This window comes from Rhipicephalus microplus, chromosome 6 (assembly GCF_043290135.1).
Source record: "Rhipicephalus microplus isolate Deutch F79 chromosome 6, USDA_Rmic, whole genome shotgun sequence".
NCBI classification, from domain to species: Eukaryota; Metazoa; Arthropoda; class Arachnida; order Ixodida; family Ixodidae; genus Rhipicephalus; species Rhipicephalus microplus.
Genome location: NC_134705.1, coordinates 81,439,574 through 81,462,062, shown reverse-complemented (window position 1 = coordinate 81,462,062; position 22,489 = coordinate 81,439,574). Strand labels below are relative to the sequence as shown.

Below are 22,489 nucleotides of genomic sequence, written 5' to 3'. Positions count from 1 at the left end.
TTAACAAACATAGTATACTGCCGCCTGCTCAGTAGGCAGTGCCAATGTTTTAGACTGTGACGCAGTATGCTAACCATGTATATTAGATAATGAAGATGTTAAAGTTTCCAATAGAACATACAATGGCAATAGCTTTGCTGCGAATAGAGTTCGGAAGAAGGTGTTTACGGCGCAGGCATATGCACTTCACTAGACTATAGTAGAATGTTCCACCATTCGTCGCAGCTCAAGATAAAGGAAACGGAAACGTCACTCAATGCGGCCGGATGTAGTGTGCGCTTCTCCTCTCACTTTCATGGCAGAGCGTACATCTGGCGCGCTGACCCTGACTGCAGCTGTGTGCGATCGGCTGCGTTTACGTGACGTGAAAGCAAGCGATTCTCGCTGAGCTACCATGTCGGCGCTCGCATTTTGATCAACATGTTGTTCAGAGGAGCACCGAAGCTGTTTGAGGACGAACCGCGCCGTTGAGATTAAAGCACCTGTCTTCTCCTTCCCTTCCATCACTAGTTTGCCATGGTACCGCGCGCCCTTGCGTTGAGGCGTGGAGACCCACAGGTATCGCCTGGCCGGATCAAGCATATAGGAAGTAGATGCATTTGCGCATGCGCTCCCTCTGTTCGTGTACAACATATGATCATAATGGTGAACAACCAGGTCCCGGTGAACTGTGCACAATACTATAGTTCATAAGTTTGAAAAAAGGTTCTTAAACATTATTCGAAATTTTATTCAAACCAAACTTACTATACCAGGAAGTTAGCGCAGTTTTTGTCATTATGCCAGTTAAGTGCAAAATGGGGTATAAGATTTATAGTATCTGTGTTTGCTGTATTGCGCAAATCGTTTGTGAATAAACCATTATTCGCAGTTACTTAGGCGTAGATGAAGATTTAGAATTGTCATTGTACTTACAAGGTCATCTGCCAGGATGAAAATTATATGGGGGGGCCTCGTTGTATTGTTGACACGTTCTGGATGAGATGCTCCAAAAGGCAAGGATATCGTAGTACTAGACAGGTGAGTAAGAAAGGAGGACAACAAAAGTAATGGAACGCATTATTGGCTTTCCTGGTTTAACTTGTAAAAAAATACCGTAACGCACACAGTATCCGAATGAACTGATATGCCCAATTCATGCAATAGTTTTATACCACGAAATAATATTAATAATATTATTAATATTAATATTATTATTTGATTTTCACACACAGGTACACAAGGACAGACAGGAAAGAGGGAGAGAGCAATCTGGCAATTGCCACCTAGAGGGGCACAACGCGTGCTCACTCTTTTGGTAGGAGGGAAGAAACAGACGAAACAGAGGTTAGAGGGGAGAAAGAGGAAAGAAGACGAGGAAGGGGAAAAATGACGAACTTCGACGAGTATGAGTAAAAAAACTTAAATAAAAATAATAATAAAACAGAGACCGTCTTTAAACGGATGGCCAGGTTCGTTCGGTTCATAAATGTAAGCAGAGCTCGGTGGGCCTGGTCGCGTCGGGAAGCACTACCACTCGGAAAGAGGTAGTCGTCTAGAGTCGCACACTTGAGTCCGAGGAATTTATATTCCTTAATCAACAAAGACCGCTGCGCAGCGAATGTGGGACAGTGCACTACGAGATGCTCAACTGTTTCGCAGGAGCCACAAGCTGCGCACAACCGGCTGCCTACACGCCCTTGACGGTGTAATCGTTCACGCACCAGCACAGAGCCCCCTTTTAATTTGTACAACAGCGCTCGGGAGCTACGAGGCAAGCCACGGCCACGAACCCAAGGAGGGAACGATTCATTCGCTACACGCTGGCATGTGTGCTGCTTTAGGAGGTGTCGGCGTATAAACAGACGAGCGTTGTCCATCGTACATAGAATTCCCGGACAGTCACAGCCACCATGGTTGCATGACGAAGCAAGGCGATCTGCTCCTTCGTTGCCTGCAATACCCACGTGCGAAGGTACCCACTGTGTAGCTAGGCATACCCCACGTGACAGGATGTTGCTAATGGATTCCATGATGCTAATCAGAATTGGTCTCCTTGCTGGTGAGTTTGCTAAGGGCACCACGAGAGTCGGTGAGGATGACAGCCTTCGATGCTGGTAACCCTTCTTATACGTACTTAAGAGCGACATCAATTGCTGCTAGCTCAGCTGTCACCGACGATGAGGGGTGCGGTACTTTAGACAACCACCTGATATCGGTTGAAAGGAAGAAGAAAGCTGCAGAAGCGCCCAGGCCATCACTGCGTACAGAAGCGTCCGTAAATACTTTTCCATAGTTTTCGAAGTTTTCACATAAGTGTATATGGGCTAAATGGTATAATTCCGAAGTAGGTTGGTCGCACGTTTTGCGTATTCCTGGAATCGACAGATGGGCAAGTAAGGCACATGGCCATGTGCTTTGTCTATGTTGGCAACTGTATAGTTTTGCCGGAATGGCAGTAATGTCATTAAACAAAGCCGCCAGTTTACCCATCAGAGAAAGTGGGTGCTGTGATAGCCTGTTAAGGAGTGTCTTGCCAAGTGGGGCTCGGTTAAAACGCTCAATATGATGTAGCGCTCTCTGGTCAGCTTGCAGCCTCAGCGGCAACTGGTGTGCTTCAGTCAGTAGTGGGATAGATCGTGCTTCACGAGGTAAGGATTTTGGCAAAAGGCAACCTAGATATTTGTAGCTATAATTGCCACAACAAAAAGGAGAGCTCCAGAAGTAGGATAGATATGATATGGGGTGAAATTCACAACACTGAAAAGCGGTACAGCTAAAAAGGTAATGGTGCTTATTCGCGACTCCAGCAATTCATGCTGCACCTAGCGGCATTATAGGGAAGCTGCGTACTCCGGTTCAAACCGTCAGAGCGCCAGTCGTATACGGTAGGAGCATGGTAGAATGGTGCCGCCCAAAAAAAGATAAAAACGAACGGCCAAGCAGATATCTTCTTTCCAGGTGAGGCAACAGTGTTAACATATTAACTCGAACCTCTTAAATGACCACTGTATCGAAGGACTGCATGTCGCTGTGGCGTCCGAAGTATGTAAGCTAATTTCGCAGAGACGTGGTGTGCCATGTGCATTACACACACAACGCGACCACCGTTCAAGAACGCCGCTCGCGCTTGCCGGACCACTGATGCCGACTAAAATAAGATGTTCCGCGTCAACAACCCACTCCCCTTCTACAAAGTATCGTGAACTGCAATGACACTGCAGAAAACGCAATATTTGTATTAGCGACAAGGGGCGCGGTGACCTCCATGAATCCGCCATGATGAAACTCTGCAGTGCCCTCTCAAGTTGATTTTAGTTGCGAATACAGGCGAAGTTTCGGTAAATATGTTACAAGAGCTTATTGTGCCTCATCCTTCGCTAGATTGGCCCCAATTTTACACTAGCTGTGAGAGCCTAGCAGTGAGGCAGGTAGCGTTATCAGGCCCTTCTGCTGTCGTGTGCTCATTCGCTAGCAAAGCGGGTGCCTAAAAAGTATTGCGAGAAATAATACGTTTGCTCGCATTACTATGACCCTAACTCTCCTGAAATGCCGGCTTTCTGCAAATGCATAAAAACGTGGGCACTTCACCCTAATATGTTGCCTTGAGAACCAACAAAGTAACCGCTAAAGGTGCACGAGTACAGAAGCAACTAGGCAGCTGTACACATTGCCGTGGCTTCTGCTGATGAAGAGTAGTCATGCCTGAGTGTTTTGAAAAGAGTGGGTCCTCGAATCTACCACAGTTTGTGGGATTCACATAGTGTAAGACCAGGTGACATCCAACATGTTTTCCACGCAATAATAAATAGTTAACACGCACTCTCAATAGTAAAATGAGGCTCGTATAAGGTTATGGTATGAAAGTAGCTTCGAGAATTCATATGAAGCCTCGTAGAACAGCTGCCTACCCAACCGGTAGGCGTGGTTTGTATCGGGCTCTGGCCCTTCAGTTTTATTACGCGTGATTATTGCGTTTTTTCCCACAGCCGGCAAAACCGAGGTTGACATCAAAAGTTCTCGTACACGAGCTGTTTAACAATCGCGAATTAACAGGTTACTTTTTGCCGACTTGCTCCACAACTCTTGGAACACGGAATTCAGTGAAAAAAGGACTGAAAAAAGTGCTCTGTGAGAGAATTTCAAATGCTTGTAAATTCTTTATTATCAAACAGCGAAGCTTGGAAATTAATATGTGGATGTGCAGCTGTTGAAAAATGTCGCACAGCCCCGCCGCGGGGGTCTAGGGTCTAAGGTACTCGGCTGCTGACCCGCAGGTCGCGGGATCGAATCCCGGCTGCGGCGGCTGCATTTCCGATGGAGGCGGAAATGTTGTAGGCCCGTGTGCTCAGATTTAGGTGCACGTTAAAGAACCCCAGGTGGTCAACATTTCCGGAGTCCTCCACTGCGGCGTGTCTCATAATTATATAGTGGTTTTGGGACGTTAAACCCCACAAATCAATCAATCAATCAAAAATGTGGCACATCAAATTGATTATGTCCCAGTGAATAGGTATACCTGTGTTCTACAGATTTATCCATTACAGTCGATAACCAGAGTTATGTTTCTATGGCGACTACCATATGTATGACGGGAAAATTTGGGCAGATAAAGTTTTGGTGGTTTCATTCCGCATAGTAATTCTAGAGCTTCTCTAAGTGCCCTCTTGGACGAAGTGTCAATTTCATAGAACGCTTGTACCCTTGTCTCAAATTCCCTATTTGTTTTACCGCAAATTCTGGGAGATGCCACTCCCTCCTTGCGAGAATGGATGAAGAAGCCTACGTCTGGCAGCGGCTAGGAAACGTGGGACCACCTCAAGTGGCACAGACAGCGAGGCAACGGAGCTCTATTCCGATGGTTTCGAGTCATCGGATGACGACTACACAGTCGTGATGAGCCGCAATGCAAAAAGAAAACTGCTACGAACATCGTCGACGACGAGTATATCCACCGTGCAGGCTACCGCGCAGTGTTGGCCACACAATATACTCTTCATGGCTGTGGGCCCTTCAGCTAACCTACGGCGGCTTAACAGGCAAGTCCTCTCTGCATACCTCGAAGGACTTGCTCCAAATGAAATTAAAGACGTCAGGATCAACTCACAGAAGAATGTTCCGGCAGTTGAAGTTCTACACCGTAGTGCGCTGCAAAGCCTACAGAACATCTCGGAAATCGACAGAGTCACAGCTAAATCAGTGATCCCCACGTACTGTAAGGGCAGTGCTGGCGTCATTTATGACGAGGACATTTCCATTCCCGCTGACGATTTCCCAATCTTCATAAAGCCAACTAAGGACGACATCCTCATCAAGCACATCACAAGGCTTGGTCAGTCACGATGCCTGAAGATTGTTTTTGAGGGAGACTGTCTTCCTCCACACGTCAAAGTTGGCCACGTTCGCCATCAGGTCCGTCCATACATACCGAAGCCCCTACAATGCTTCGGATGCTTCAAGATGGGACATGTCAAAGGAGTATGTACCAGCAATGTCGTGTGCCCGCAGTGTGCCGAACCTCATTCAGAGGACACCTGTTACGCAACTGTGTTCAAATGCTCCAATTGCCACGGCGCTCATAAAGCGTCGTCTAAAGATTGCCCATGAGTGAGAAATGAACGCACGGTGCTGAAACGCATGGTGCGTGACAATTCAACGCACAGGGAAGCCGCTGCTACTGTCACGCGACGTCGGCGTCACCACAGAAGATCATCACGCAACGCGACATCTGCCGATAGAGACCCGTCATCTCAAGCAAGAAGAACTGGCCCTCCATCGTCAAGCTCTGTGAAGACGGATACACCGAAAACAGAATCAGGGTCAAGACTCCCACCTCAGGAAGAGTGGCCATCCCTTCCACGAACACATCCTGTTTCAGAGGTGCATCGATCTCCGCCAACCTCGATGCCATCACGAACCACTGATGAAAAGACAACTGAGGATTGCCAGGTCATCAACATGTTGCAGACCCTTATGAGCGCAATGCGCATGCTCCTAAGCAACATGAACACCCCATCAGCGCAGAGCGCACTCCAAGTGCTGGACACTTTTGAGTCGGGTGCTTGCAGCTCTAAGGTAAAACGATAGCCCAAAACATGTTATCCTTTCGAGAGGAGGTGAAGAACGCATCTGTCCTTCAGTGGAATGCTAGAGGACTTAGGGCGCGTATGTGCGAGTTCCCGCTATATGTATTCACGAACCAGTTCTCCATAATTGTGATTTGTGAACCGAACCTGTCAGCTCAGATGAGACTGTCTGGATATGAGTGCTTTATGTCTTCTACCCACGGAGAGCACAGCAAGGTCGTTGTGTTCATACGGCACGACTTAACTTATGTTCATCACCCTGTACCCCCTGACGAAGAAAACCAGTACGTTTGCCTAACAGTAAAAAACAAGAAGACGACATTCACCATCATCGGAGCCTACTTACATCCATCAAGTCGTCTAGACCGTGAGCGCTTGCGCGGAATTTTGAATTCAACTTTCCAGCCATGGGTGATAACTGGTGACTTCAATGCCCACCACTACTTATGAGGAAGCTCCAGGGTCAACACTAGAGGTAGACAGTTAGTGTCTTTCGCTTCTGAATGTGAACTTATCCTCGTGAAGACGGCAGCTCTACTTATCTGCGCGGATCCGCCTATAGCAGTTGCCTGGACCTCACTTTCGTCTCACGCTCGTTCACACGCAGAGTGCCCTGGTTTTCGGATTTGGAAACAAGGGGTAGTGACCACATCCCAACATACCTGAAGATTGCCGGCTTTCCAAGTCTCAAGTCCTCCAGAGCCGTCCAGTGCACCGATTGGCAAAAATACAAGTTAATCATGGAAGACTGTGTTGGCACCTCACCTTTCAACCTAGAGGACTCAATAAAGAGTGCCCTGCAGTCAACGACGCATTCGCTTCCGGTGAGCTCATCTCGCACTGATATGGACATTGATCTCGAGAAACTCCTAGCGATTCGTCGTCGTGCAGAACGATGTTATAGACGCACAAGGTCACTTGATGATCTGAGAGTGGCCAGACGCACACAAAAGAAAAAACAGCGTCACATGGACAAGTTGGACAAGCAACGATGGGTATCTTTTTGCGAGTCTTTGGATACCAGAAAGCCTCTGTCACTAATCTGGAGAACTCTCTGGGGTCTTCGTACAACCATTACTCAGCGCTACCCATTAAAATCTCTGGCACTTCACTTACGCTGCGAAGAGATTGATGTCGCAGATTCTTTCTGCCGAAGGATTGCCTGCGGCTCAAATTCCACTGGGACAAAGACGCCCGACTTTTCTGTATCCTAGCGTGATCTCCGAATGGAGATTTAGTTTTCAATGGACAAACTAAAGGCTGGGCTTGCTTTGTGTAGACGTTCTACAGTGCCAGGGCGTGACGGCATCACTTACCGCGCTCTGTGTCACCTAGGAGATCAAGCTCGGCAGGCACTCTTGCAGCTGTACAACGACTCCTGGCAAACTGGCATGGTTCTACAGGAATGGAAGTCAAGTCGCCTGATTCCACTTCTCAAAGCCGGCAAGTCACCCTTGGACATTTTCTCTTACCGCCCGGTTGCCCTCGCGAGCTGTGTGGGAAACGTTATTGAATGGATGATTTTAATGCGTCTGGAATGGTACTTAGAGTTCTACGAAATATATCCAGATGCCATGTCCGGGTTCCGATGAGGCCGCTCGTCAATTGACAATGTAGTTGACTTAGTGGCATATGTAGAACACCAGAAGGCCTGCAAACGGTTATCTGCTGCTCTGTTCCTTGACGTTAAAGGGGCATACGACAATGTCACCCACGAAGCCATTCTCAGCGCACTAGAAAGAGTGGGACTCGGTGGCAGGATATATACGTGGGTTCAGAGCTACCTACAAAATAGATCATTTTACGTGCAGACAGAGAATGGCCCGACACCCGAGTATTACTGCAGCCGAGAAGTCCCGCAAGGGGGAGTGCTAAGCCCGACGCTGTTCAACCTAACACTCATTGAACTAGTTGGAAAGCAACCAAGCAGTGTATGACTTTCCATTTATGCTGATGACATCTGTGTGTGGACATCAGGTGTGACTCGACTTCAACTTCGCGCTCGACTTCAGAAGGCAGCATCAGTGACATCGTACCACTTACGCAAACAAGAGCTTGAAACCGCAAGTGAGAAGTGTGCAGTCGTGGCTTCACCAGAAAACCAATGTCCACTTACGGCATATCAATTAACGGGCAGTTGGTGTCATGCAGCCGGAGTCACAGGTTCTTGGGAGTCGTAATCGACCGAAACCTGTCTTGGACACCCCACGTAAACTACGTGAAAAAGCGGCTGACTGCCACTTGTCACTTATTCAGGTTTTTTGCTGGGAAAAATTGGGGAATGTCGTTCGAGTCTATGTTACAGCTGTACAAGGTATTATTTACTGGATTCCTGCGGTATAGCCTACCTGTTATATCTAACACGTGCAAAACGAACCTGCGCACAATCCAAAATATTCAAGCCAAAGCGCTTAGGATATGCCTTGGTTTACCCCGCTGCGCATCGACAGCTGAAACGATTGCCATTGCACAGGACTACTCGATCATGACGCAGATCACCAATGAAACGATGCGTACGTACCTCAAGCAACATGCTAGGAATCCTTCCCACCACTTGGCAACCCTCGCTACTGAGAGGCCCCGCACAAAATTTAGTGCAAGGGTCTGTGCTCATCGTGCGTCGTTTACGTCAGGTTTTACGCCTGCTGAGAAACTGGTGTATCCTCCGTGGTGCCTGACACTTCCATAGGTACGTGTTTCAATTCCAAGAATACAGAAAAAATCAAATTTGCCTTAATCAGTCCTAAAACAATTGAGCTTGAGCCATCTGCACGAAATGTACAACAACCACGTGCACATATACACCGATGGTTCAACCACAGCGTCTGGTTCTGGTGGTGCGGTGGTGATTCCAGCTAGAGGAATCACTCTGCGAATCAAACTGTCACATGTAACTACGTCCACAACGGCAGAACTTGCAGCTTTGCGTGGCGCCCTAGAGTACATCAAATCCCAAAGACCGAGTAAAAGGGCTGTGTTTTCCGACTTAAAACTAGCCCTACAGAGCATGCAGTCAGTCCTCCGACGAGGTTGCCATGAACAATTAACTTACGAAGTTGTCAAGCCTGTTCAGCACGTCACATAAATAGGCCACGGGGTGAAGTTTCAGTGGCTTCCTGGCCATTGTGGGATCAGTGGCAATGATTTCGCAGACAACGCGGCTCGCACATCGCACCAAGAACACACCCTTCCAATTCCTTTGTCCAGGACTGGCGCTGCAAAGCAACTTCGTCACGTGGCACGTAGTCAGAGTCTGCAGGAGTGGAACACCCCAAGCATAAGACATACGAGACTATACCAAATAAACCCTCGACTAGAACTTTGACCTTCATACGGACTTCGTCGAGGTGAAGCTTCACTTCTTTGTCACCTTTGGTTGGGGGTTGCCTTCACAAAAGCATATAGAGCCCTCATCGGATTGACCGACAATGCGGAATGCGACATCTGCTCCACCAAAGAAGACATCGACCATCTGATATGCCATTGCCCTCGATTTGCCTCCGAAAGACAGAAGCTTTCGGACGCATTGCGACAATTGAACGATCGGCCACTCTCTGTGCAGATGCTACTGGAACACCGTCATCGCCTTTCGTCGGCTCAAAAAGCAGTCAAAGCTGTCTTGCGCTTTTTGAGGACTACAGGCCTATGTGACCACCTTTAACTTTTGTGTAGTGCCACCGCTGCATACGCGCCAGCCGATTGACTGACACTCCTCCTTTTTTTCTCTCTCTCTCTCTTTCTCTTATCTTTCCTCTCTCTCTCTCTCATCTTTATGCCCCCTTCCTATTCCCCCAGCGTGGGGTAGCAAACCGGGCATGTGCCTGGTTAACCTCCCTGCCTTCCCTCTTGTTGTTTACCCCCCCTCTAAGTGCCCTCAAATTTTTTTCACGGTTATAAAAAGCTTAAAGAGCACTATGAATCTATGAAGGTTCTCTATATGATGAGAGGCTTAATTTATCTAGACAATATTAGGGTGTAACAACAATACCTATACAACATTGGGTACAACGTTGGGCAAGATGATGTCGCGTATTTAAAAGTGAACTGCAGCGCGAAAAACAAGGACGTGGAAAAAAATGAGCTGAGCACTCATATTGTCTCTATATTTCATTTCTGTATCTTGTTATGAGCACTGAAGTTCACCCTAAAATAAACAACAACCACCTAAAACACAACATTAATATTATTATTAATATTAGAAATATTATAAATAATTGGAATGATTTTAATATTAGTCTTCATAATTATTATTTCCTTTCTTCATCTCACCTGTCTTCGGGATGGGCCGACCTATGGCTTAGTGAAGAGGCGACAGGATGACACCATCATTTTTCATTCTGTTATGCGCTCAACATAATTCACTATCACTGAAGGATGACTTCACAAATGACGAACACAGGTGGCATCATCTTGACATCATGAAGCGACATTGTTGTCTCGCCAAGTCTTTTTGAATCACGCAGCTTGATGCCGCTGGCCACTTTACATTTGACGAGGCGCCTAATTGTTTCGCAATAACTTAAAGGCCCCTACAAGGAATGACAGAAGCAAAGAGGGCGATACAAATAAAAAAACGTCAATGTATAAAGAAAAACGCTTCTCCTGGGTAGTGCCAATCGCCGCCGTGCGACAGTTGCATTTTTGTTCATGGAAATGTTCATTTTCGTGTTGTTTTTCACGCCAGAAATAATGCGTCAACGAGATGAGCGAGAAAAGTGAGAGGAACTAGTGCCTGCTAAGCGCTGATGGGTATTCGAAGAAAACAGGAATATATGTTGGCAAAAGTTTTGCTCGAGCTAGTCACATGGTGTAATTAAAAGCGGTAAAGCTTGTACGCAATGCTGAATCTTGTACAAAAATGAATTTGCGATTTATACCACAACTGAATATACGAACAGCGCAACCTGTAGTTACAGCGTAACTATGGAGGAAAGAACTCATTTCTTGTCCCTATTTTTTTTGTTTCTGTGGCTACACTGTACTACTACTAGCCTGCGCTGTTCGCTGCACTGTTCGTATATTAAGTCATGTCCTGCCAACCTGGCCAAGCTTCCACGCTCATTATTGACATGTGGCGTATATGGCCAAAATAAGAAAAATATAAAACACAAATACAGTAATAATTACAAATAAGATATCTAAAAAGAGATAACACGGTGGAAGTAATTAAAAGCACCCTATTATCTACTTCTCGGTCATGAGCTATCGGTTACATAACTAGTGCTAGAACTTGCCTCAGAGAAGCGCTACTAAATGTGCTGCTTCACATCTTTGCAACATATTTTGCGGTTTTCTGACGCTTTTAAGGCCTTTCTTTTGATAAAGAAGGCTTCTTTGAGCTGTCTTGGGACGTTGTCTCGATTCCTGTGCAGAACAAACGTTTCCTTTCAACGAAAATTGTACCGGCATGTTTTACAATGCTTTCATAAAATAGGCCCGGTCCATATGTAAAGTGATCGCTGATAATTTCTCAGCTATCAAGATAATTTCATTTTTTTTCAGTTGTGTACCACGCACTTAAAGTGGAGTAGCACTACAGGTCTAATCATCTTCTATTCTATGGTTAGTTACAGATTTAGTTAACAATTATTTGCAGTGATATATTCTCTCGCTTCATGTTTCGTAGAATGTGGTCTGATTGGCGCAACATTTCTAGACTTTAGCAACGCCTTCAATAGGCTTCCACATTACTAATTATATCTAAAACTCAGTAAAATTGAATTTCCAGAAATTTTCACCTTATGGCCGGAATAGTAACTATTTGACTGATCGATCCAGTGTGTAGCAAGTAACGAGTCACACTCTGGATATGCGGTTGGCAACCGGGTCCCTTAGGGAAGGGCATCGTTTCTGCTGTAAGTTAACGATATAGCAACTGTCATTCATCCTTGTATTCAAATTAGACTGTTGGCAGATATTTGCGCGCTGTTCCATTAAATTGCTTCACACAACAGTCAGCACCACATTACCTATGCTTTTGGTAACAATTTAGAATGATGTAACACAAGGGATATGAAACCTAATATTGATAAAATCGGCTATCTTCGTTTCTTTCATTGAAAACTTTTCTTTCCTTTACATACAAGCTTACTCATTACCATTGCATGAGGAAATGCTATAAAAGAACTTAGGTGTCACTCATACTATTACCTTATCATCGAATACACTTTTCGATAATATTTGTTCTTCTGCATACCAGAAATTGTACTTTTTAAGACATAAGGTCAAACAGCCTCATCCACCTCTAAAATCACTAGCTAATAACAGACTAATTAGGCAGAAGCTGGAATATGCATGTCTTCTATGAAGCCCATTTACTAAAACTAACATTATCCGCCTAGACAACGTTCAAAAAAAGCTGTAAGGTTTGTTCCAACTTTTGTTCGTATGTCTGAGCCACTTAAATAATGGAAGCTAACAACAATGCATGACCTGCACTAATACAGAAAAGTACCAGTTTACAATTTTTTGGCCAGCTTTGGAATCGGGAACTAGCCATTAACATATCACTCTATCTTTCGTTATCAACATTAAGGCTTAATCGTCCCCACAATCCAAATTCATCTACGCCAAATTTACTTGAAAAGATATATTCAAGTTCTCTTTTTTCCCACGCACCATAGCAGACGGAAATTATGCTTGGTAGCCTTCAGTCACAGTGTTATTAGGGAAATTGTAATAACTATGTATGTGTTTGCTTTGTTTTGTTGTTGTCTTCACTCTGTTTGGACCTGCATAAAGTCTGGGGTATTGAATTAAGAAAGAAAAGAACGAAATGGACATTGCCGTTGGCGTAGCCGTTGCTGTTATACTTCATATGAAGTCAAAGTTATATTCCGTATAAAGCCCCACACTGTATATTGTACCCACCAGTAAACGCGTGCAAGTGATACTGATGAACGCGACTGAAGCTTAGATTAAACGTGCCGGCTCATCTCTGAACCTCGGAGGGTGCATGCGACAAGATCTGCCCGCGCAGTACACCAGCTGTCGATGCGGCACTGGCAGGAGGCGTGGTGTCTCGCTCGAGAAGCAACTGCTAACATTGTTTCTAAGGGCGCGGTGGCACGCGCACGATCACTTGCTCGCACACGAACTCGACAGGTATCGGCGGTCAGCTTCTTTCTTTACTCAAAGAGACTGTGCGAAAAGAGGATCTCTCTAGTGAACGGTTGTATTTTTTTCGAAGAGCACGTCTCCCGGAAGTTCCCTGACATCAAATCCAAAATAGTTAACTGCCAGTCTTTCTTCTGTAACATTATAATTTGTGTTCATCGCAATCATTGCACCGCCCTTGCGGTTAAACTGAATTTTGTTTTTTGCCGATTCAATACAACACCGAGTGTTTTATGGGCCTTTAGTGTGCGTGCGAGAGCTCTTGTGCTTTATTTGTGGCTCACCACAGGGCTAAGTATGTACGTTGGCTTGCTAAAGAATTACGCTGGTTTCTCAGTCAAGACGCACGACGAGCGATTAGACATGCGGTAGCAGCAATTGCACCATATCGTTGATTTGTGGGGTTTATCGTCCGAAAACCACTATATGTTTATGAGAGACGCCGTAGTAAAGGACTCCATAAATTTCGACCACCTGGAGTTCTTTACCTTGCACCCAAATCTGAGCACACGGGCCTACAACATTTCCGCCTCTATCGGAAATGCAGCCACCTAAGCCGGGATTTGATCCCGCGACCTGCGGGTCAGCAGCCGAGTAGCTTAGCCACTAGACCACGCGGCGGGGCGCACCATATTGTAACCGACGCGGTGTACGTGAACATTTCGGCTTAGCACCATTAACATGTGTTCAATTATTTCGCGAAATATCCAAATCTCTCGCGTGGGCGAATCATCATCCGCTTGAAGACGCCATTTACAGCGCGTATTGTCGAGAGTTGTTGCCGCTTGACCATGGTGGCTACATACGGTACGCGCCAATAAAAAATATCTCTTTCTACGCGCCAGTTTCCTACCAAATAAGTTAGACTGCCCACAGGATGCTAAAAATTTAGCACAGACACACGCACTGGCACCGACATTTTGTTTAGGCTGAACATAATTAGAAATTGAACATAGCTGGGATGGATCGAGTAGGGGTTTGGGGCCAATACTGGTTCCAGCAATGTTCGTTGCGAGCGATACTATTTTAGAGTAATAAATAGCCTGATGTGGTGCAAAAAGGCGGACTAGTGAACTTTGGCGAAGCTGGTGCAAGCTGTATTCGAATTTGTGCAAGAAGGCACAGAGACATGGAATTGTTGTATAATGACGCAATCGGCGCAGTTGGACCACCACTGCTGGATTGGTTTGGCGTTTGATGCGCTCATTGGAATAGCATGAACTGTGAACGCTGTACAGTTTGTGAAAGTACAGTACACAATTGTGATTGCCAACTTGGCATGTCGCATGAACCAATACTCGCTTTTACTTTCGGAGGTATCTTTGGGGACTTTTGAATAAAATAGGAAGTGTGTGTGCATTGTGTAGTCAGAGTCAATAAACTACTACCAGTACTGCTAAATGATCTCCTAAGAGCAAAAGACGAAAAAATAGGCCATAGCAGTACCGCCAAGTCACTTGGCGTTTGCATAAACACGAAACTTCTTCCTCTCACCACTGCTTTTCGCCTTTTCCCGGGTGTGGAGGAGCAGCCGTGGAAATTACGATGTTCTTGCAGCAAGAGCGATGCTTGCTTTTTCTCAGAATTGGTGAACAGAAGGGGGAGGTGAGGGCAGTGTGGTATGACTGCACTTCCTGGAGGAAAACACTATGCGCACCTATGTTCACGCGGCATTCAGGACACTCTCTGTCCATTATCTCAGCCTTAACTTAGTTCAGGACACGCTGTATCCGCCACTTTTTGAAAACGTTTATATAGCGCCGATTGATTCTTATCAGTCGTGAACATCTCGTTAACATCCAAATACCCGAACACTTTCTCAGTTTACCTGCACAATGTCTTGTGAGACAAGACTTCGCATCAAATTTACCTATTTTTGCGATCGCAATTATGTGGACAGTCTCGGCTCCTTTTTAGTTGTCGCCGCCGCTGCAGTAAATCGTCGTTTATGTATACGTACCTATATATATGAAAGTTTAAGAACGAAAACAAAATCACACCATATCCACGGAGTGAATGATGGTGAGTAGGGTGAAGCGTCCGCCCGTCCGTACATGGGTCCATGCGTCCGATCGTGTTCTAGAATGCAGACGGCGCGATAGTAACACCGATGAGACGCGAGCCAACGAAGCCAAGCGCAAGCGTCTTCACCGCTCCCGCCACTCTGCTTCGTCATGCCCCACGAACGATCCGCCACGCACGGCGACTATCAAGCAGACTGAGGGAGGCGCTCCTTCTTCGTGCACCCAGGCCATGCACCTGAGCACAACCAGCGCCGAAGCAAAACGGAGCAGCGGTACATCATCTAGAATATCCTCATTCAGGTGCAGCTTTTGTGTACTTCTATGGGACAGCACCGTCTAGTATACTCTTCGAGAGATACTGTCTTCTTTTTAAAAGACGATAGTCTTTCTTGGGGACCTTCGACGCAAACTTTTTGGTCTGTCTGTACATTTTGTCTGTTTGTCAACTCTTAACGGCATCGGGAACTCTAGCCGCCCTGTGCTCGGAGCTCAGCTGGTCACGATGTGCCGACAGGCGCTTATCTTTCACGCGTTCTTTGCCCTGCGATTGCGAAGGGGGGGAAAGGGGGTTAGATGCTTGTGCGGGCGAGCTTATCCTTCGGCGAGGAGAATCGCGCACCTTCGATTTTGACCTGAAAGGTCGCGTTTGCTTTTTAAGGGCGATTGTCTTTCTTGGGGATCTTTGATGCAAAAATTTGGGCCTGCCTGTCTGTACAATTGTCTGTTTGTACACCCTTAACGGTACCGAGTACTCTAAACGGCACCAGCCAATACCGCAATCAGCCGACCCCATCTGCAGAGCCCACCAATGTCGCTCAAAATTCAGCGTTCATACTTGTGGGGGGGGGGGTCCACAAAACAGCAACTATTGCGCATATCTGAGGCACCATAGCAACACGTATACGGTCTGCATGTGCGTCTTTTAATTCGAAAGGCATACATAAGTAATTCTAAGGACCGTAGCGTTTATCACGCTGCACTGACTATGCAACGCTTGCACGAAAAAGGCGAGTGTTTCTAACGCTTTGCTAAGACGACACGGTGGTGGCACCTACCCGTCGCCTTGCGTTCTACACCTTATCACCTCTGAGATGGGCGTGCGCGCTCGTCTCAACGCGCAACGTTTTCTAAAAAAACTGCAAGATGGCACTCATGTTTCACGTGTGACGTGACTTGATGCGCTCGTTCGCCTCCGCTGCGCACTCGAGGCACTCTAACAAAGCGCCTCCAGAATACCATTCACCGATTTTATGGCACGAAACATCAAATAAATTTTTGATTCCTCTCTCCACATGCAAGTCTATTCTTTTTCGATGACATTTGCAGATTAACATGCAGATTCGGGGCCAATTTTTCTCGCCTCTTCTTTGATCGGTTTCTCGTCTCTTCTCTCGGTTACGTCAAACTCAAGTCAACGTAAGGTAGAATTAAAGAAGCTTCACCCTAAAAAAAAGCCACCGGTGCTCGGAGCCAAGCTCGCCGCGATGTGCCGACGCACGCTTATCTTCCACGCGTATTTTGCCCTGCGAAGGGAAAGGAGGAGCTATGTGCTCGAGCATGCGCGCTTATCCTTCGATGGAGAGAATCGTGTGCCCTCGGCTTTCACCGGTACGATTGCGTTAGTTGCCTGGCTCACAAAGTCACTTCGCTCGCTGCAATGCCCCGTTTGTGAAAAGACCATGCTTTCATAACATCAAAGTTTATCAACTGAGACACTTAATAGATCGCTCTCATCTCTATGATTACGTTTCATGCGTCGTTTGTACTTAAACAGCGCGTTAAGTGTGGAGAGGTAAACGTTCTTAGTTTGCTATTCTTTTGTCTATGTTGTTTTCGTGCGTTATTTGTGCGTGAACAGCGCGCTGCACATTTTGAGCTGCTTGCCGTTCTCAGCATTACATTCCAAGTTGTTGCCATTGCTTTCATTGCTTCGCCCTTGCGGCAAAAATGTGAATTTGTTATTTTGCCTCAACTTGAATTTGGATCTCAATTTAGCACTATTTCGGGCATGCTGAAGATGTGGAATGCCAGTGCGCGCGTGTCACACCAGCTCATTAACACTCGCACTACTATAGCAGTATCGTCGTGCAAGTTACTGAAATCGGCCATGGATGCCGCCGTGGGCATGCTGTCAAGTGGCGGCTACGCGCTTGTAATCAAATCAGAATGACGTAGAAAAAAAATTACCATGACGCTGAAGCAACGAATATTGTAGCGAAAGGTTCGAATGTTACACGTAGTATGCAAATCACGTGAATGTAGGCATCTTACCTGGCGAACGCTTATTATGATGTGCGATGCAAAGCGCAAAGACATGTTCAGTCGCGTGACGAGTATATAGGACTAGGTATCGCTTACAATACTGACATTACACGAATTTTGCTATTTGAATGGATGACTATTACGTAATCAACGCTCCATCCAGTATTTTTCATTTTGATCATTGACACTAGAAGTCATGGACAATTCAATAGTAATAAAATTCTCTTTAAAGATTTCAAATATTTCAAATGAGAAAAGTAGTTCATGAAGTCTTACCTGAGAAGCAAGTACCATATCATAGCTTATCGGTTTTAAGAACAGCGCAGCAGAACAGCTGCACGCGCCAGAATTAATGCGCCCTGCGGTGATTTTGCAAATCTGGATGAACCACACGAAATGTTCGCGTCTTCCGTTGCATTTAAAGTACAGCTGCTGTCCCTTGCAGAGCACAGTTATGCTTGCGACACAGCTGCTCTCGACAGCCAACTGCTATGCTAACGAGGATCTAACACTACACGAGCTGGTTATACACATTTGCTTTATGGGCACACTGAGTGAAAACCAGAAGAAAATTTTACGGTTTGTAACCTTTAACTGGAAAACGGTAAAGGTGAATATATAGGTACGGAAGGAAAGAGGAAGGAGAAAGAGCTGAAAAAATACGTGAAGGAAAAAGAACACACACACTAAAACACAATCGTGTCAATGTCTTTTATGAAAGTTGATTCACGAGATAGCTTCAACAGCTCTTTTCTTGCTTCTTGGTTTGATGGTTGAGAGCTGTAACATTTCGGCATTCCAAGACTGATTGCTCGGAAAGCACAGAGCCATCCAGGCATGCTAATTTTTCTGACAGCTGTTGTGTCTGTAGATGCCGGACAGTGACAAAGCAGCTGCGCAAGGGTGGCCTCGCTGCCACAGTGACTAAAGCGTTAACTGTAAGCCATTCGAAATTGGCAAAGCAAAGATGTCTGTGAAGCAGTGGCCTAGCGAGGAGATGCGCACAATGCTTGTGCCTGCCTTTTTTTTTGACCATGTCATACGTAACGCAAAATTACTATTTGCCTGCTCGGCATCCATTTCCGATCCGGAACTTGCCACCATCCCCCTCGAAAAAATAAACATAACGCCTACGCTTCTGCCGTGAGGGACACTCTAAGCCAGATGAAGTAGAATGCTGTTCTTTCAAATCAGTTAATCGGAATCGAATTTAGTTATGGACTTAAGCGGTGAAGGTGGAGACGGGCACATACGAAAACTGAACATATTTCACATTGACTACATGTTGCATCATACGCGAGATGCAAATATTTAATTTTGCATCAGCTTTTTGTAGCATGTTCATCACAAAATCCTAAACCTTCCATGTTAGATCGTCCTATAGGACGAGGTCAACTGTTGTGCTGCTTGCCATACTCCACGACGCACTTCGAAGGATCCACTAGAATCACCGCTAAAACGGGGCTTATTTACAAACTCTCAGTGCTGCAGTGTTTTTCAGCACTTTCGTGTCGTGCAGCAGATTAACTAGTACTGCAAGTAAAACAAAACTACCGCTGTCGTTAAGGCACACATTGCCTGTGCCTGCTTTTTTTTTTCTCGTCCATGGCATACCTAACGCTGAATTCGGTATCTACTTCTGATCAATTATCTCCATTCACCACTCGAAAAAAATTCTGCTCTATTCAATTGACGCTTTGGAGTAGTAATTAAAATTCTTGTAAATCTGACATACTAGTGGACCTCGGTCGGGAATATGATAATGTAACAAATGAATACAACGACGAAAGTAAAACAAGTATTTATTTATGGCGAGCTTGTGCCCGTAAACTAAATACACAAAGGTTGTCGTGAGCTCGCCAGTGAAAAACCATGTAAACGTCTTGTTTATGCGTCACGCCTCGCGTCGCTCGTTCGAAAAACCGCCAGCCTTCATTTTCCAGAGCGTGGGGTGGTGGCACATGCAGCCAGCGTTGCATGGTGCGTTTAGCTTTGCGCGTTTGGCTTGTCAGTTGGTGTGGCAGAGTTCGTAAGGGCCGGAAGCCTTGCAAGACTTCGGTAGGTGCCTAACAACATGCGGAATTTGTCCCCCTCCCAAAACGCATCGTCCCGATGCGTAAGCTAGCGTCGAACAGTTTTGTAAAGGAGTATTGATCGTATGCTTGAGCACATTTAGCAGTTGTCTCGTTCAGTGCCTTTCGTCGTACCGCATGTACTACGAAACCACATATAGTATGGTTTCATTCGTACTACATGTACGACTTCTGGCCGATTGCTGCGTCGAGTTAAGCACACTTGATCTTCAGGAATTAGTTTGTAGTTTAGCGTGCCTAAGCGGCGAAGTTCTTTGTAGGACCGAAATTGCGCCACGTCAGTTTTCCAGAGAAGCCAGGTGCACGTACAGGCGTCCACACCCACACTTTGTCTCCGGGGTTGTACTGTACGTCTGTTCGCTTCAGACTATAGCGACTTGCGTCGGAGCCTTGTTGCAAAATGATACGATGTTTTGCCAATTGCCGTGCCTTTTCTGCCTTTTCTATGTAGTCGCTAATGTCCGGGTCACTCTCATTCACATCGTTCACAGATAACATTGCGTTTAAGGTCGTTGTGACCGTCCTACCATAAACAAGTTGAAATGGCGTGAGGTGTGTCGTTTCTTGTATTGCGGTTTTGTACGCAAATGTTGCATACGGTCAAATACTGTTGCATGTCTGGTGCTAGAAGTTCACTTACATCGAGATCATGTCAGCGAGGGTTCTGGTGAGTCTTTCGATTAATCCGTTTGTTGGCGCATGGTATGCTGTAGTCCTTCTATGGTCGGTGTGCGTGAGCTTCATAACAGACTGCATCCAACGGCCAGTAAATGCTGTTGCTTTGTCTGTTATGACAGACAAGGAACCGGCTGCGATACTTCGGTGTAGCAGGCAGAACTTAACACTTTATGTTCTTTTACGTAAATTTAAAGTGCCCAACACCACTCTCGGTCTGTTATGACAACCTGCGCTGCGCAAAGTCGTAGTACACTCTGAGTGACGAAAAACTGGGCTACTTCATTCGCCGTTCTTTTTGCGAGGGTGATGTCTCCGCATATCGAGTCATGTAGTCTGTTGCTACAACAATCCAGCGCTTCCCCAATAAAGAGAGAGGAAATGGACTAAGCATATCCATTCACACTTGCTGAAATGGTCCTATAGGTGGCTTTGTTGCAACAGACCCGCTAGTTTCGATGGTGGTGTTTTGCGTCTTTGGCAATCCCGGCATAACTTTACATAATAGTGCACCAAATTCCTTAATTTCGGCCAATATCACTTCTGGTGGATTCTGGCCAAAGTGCGACTACTATCCATGTGGCCAGCCGATGGGTCGTCATGACACGCTTCTAAGATTTCTGCTCGCAGTGATGATGGTGCAAGAAGCAGAAACGTTTCACCGCTGTTTCCGAAGTTGCGCTTGCGTAGGACATCGTTCCGGAGGACATAGGATGTCAATCCACAGAAGAAAACTCGTGGTACCTTAGTTTGATGACCCTCTAAGTATGGGACAAGCGGGCGTAGTTCCGGGTCCATTCGCTGAAGACGAGCCATTTCCGACACATTCGGAACTCCAAGAAATCGCATGTCTAGTTCTTGGTCAGATGACGGAGACTCCACAGGTGCGCGAGGCCGGCAACCCGCGTCATTGTGCTTGAGACCGGACTTGTAGACCACAATGATGCCATGTTTCTGCAGACGCAGGCTCCATCTAGCAAGTCTTCCTGAAGGGTCCTTGATATTGTCACGGGCTAAGTAGATGCCTGAGGATGACGACGACGAAGTGCTGAACGGGATCGTGCTTGGACTACAGCAGCGTCGTACGAATTAGCTCACCAGTATATTCGCCAGTACGCTTTTGCTCACCAGTGCATACTTTATTCCCCGTAACATCATTGGTGGAAGGTGCGGGGTACCACTCGCTATACAGCCCAACGAGCTGGATCTTCGCAGCGGACGGCGCATTGCAGCTACCACGATGACTGACCAGGCTACTCAATGTCAACAGGAGTCGTCAGCCCCGCAGCCGATCGTTGTGGTGCAACCTCGTGACCCAGGTCTATTCAACGGCACAAGTGGCATAGACGTCGATGACTGGCTGGTTCAATATGAGCGCGTCAGCAGCAGCAACCATTGGGGTCCGACGCTTATGTTGGCGAACATCATCTTCTACTTGCATGGCATGGCAAAACTCTGGTACGAGACTCATCAAGAAGAGTTGACTAGCTGGGACGTCTGTAAGCAGAAATTGCGCTATCTATTTGGGAAACCCATCGGACGTCAAGTGGCCGCAAAGAAAGAGCTTGCGACTCGTGCCCAGACATCCACAGAGCCGTACATCGCGTACATCCAGGACGTGTTGGCTTTTTGCCGCAAGGTCGACAAGGACATGCTCGACGAGGACAAAGTCGGACACATCCTGAAAGGAATTGCGGATGACGCCTTCAATTTTCTCCTGTGCAAGGACTGCTCGACGGTGGAGTCGGTCATCGAAGCATGTCGTCGCTTCGAACAGGCAAAAAGTAGGCGCATAGTTCACCGATTGGACCGCCTTCCCAACACGGCGCCTACGTCCTCTTGCGAAGATTTGCCCACACTACACCAACCACCAGCGCCAGAAAACGTCACCAGAATAGTCCGTAGGGAACTCGAGGCTATGGCTCCCGCTATGTCTAGCGTCAGCGCGCCAGGACACAACCTCGATGCTGTTTCAATGATACAGGCCGTGGTTCGCCAAGAGATCGCGAATATGGGCATTTCGCCACCTCATCAAAATGGTGATTATGTTGCAGTATGGAGCAGTACCCGATGGTGATTATGTTGCTGCCCCAATTTCTGACGTCACCACGACACGCAATGTTGCACTCCCCAACACGGTGGTTACCGTTAAGGACAACCGAACTTCGTTTCCCGTCCTCAATTTCGGCCTCTCAGCGCAAGTTATTCCTCGTGGCATGTCACTTGCGCATCTTACACCACTGGTCGACCACAC

The 22,489-nt window shown here is 46.4% G+C and overlaps 1 protein-coding gene across 1 annotated transcript in view; it reads right to left on the bottom strand.

Annotated features, from left to right (window-relative positions):
• Positions 1-17,902, bottom strand: part of LOC119167568 (arylsulfatase B) — a 77,761-nt gene extending 59,859 nt beyond the window's left edge. The window contains exons 1-2 of the mRNA XM_037419074.2: positions 17,744-17,902; positions 916-1,012 (exon numbers count right to left, since the gene is read on the bottom strand). Coding sequence (XP_037274971.2) covers positions 916-1,012; positions 17,744-17,766 — 120 coding nt within the window. The 5' untranslated portion in view covers positions 17,767-17,902. The remainder of the gene's footprint in view (positions 1-915; positions 1,013-17,743) is intronic.
• Between the last annotated feature and the right edge of the window lie 4,587 nt (positions 17,903-22,489).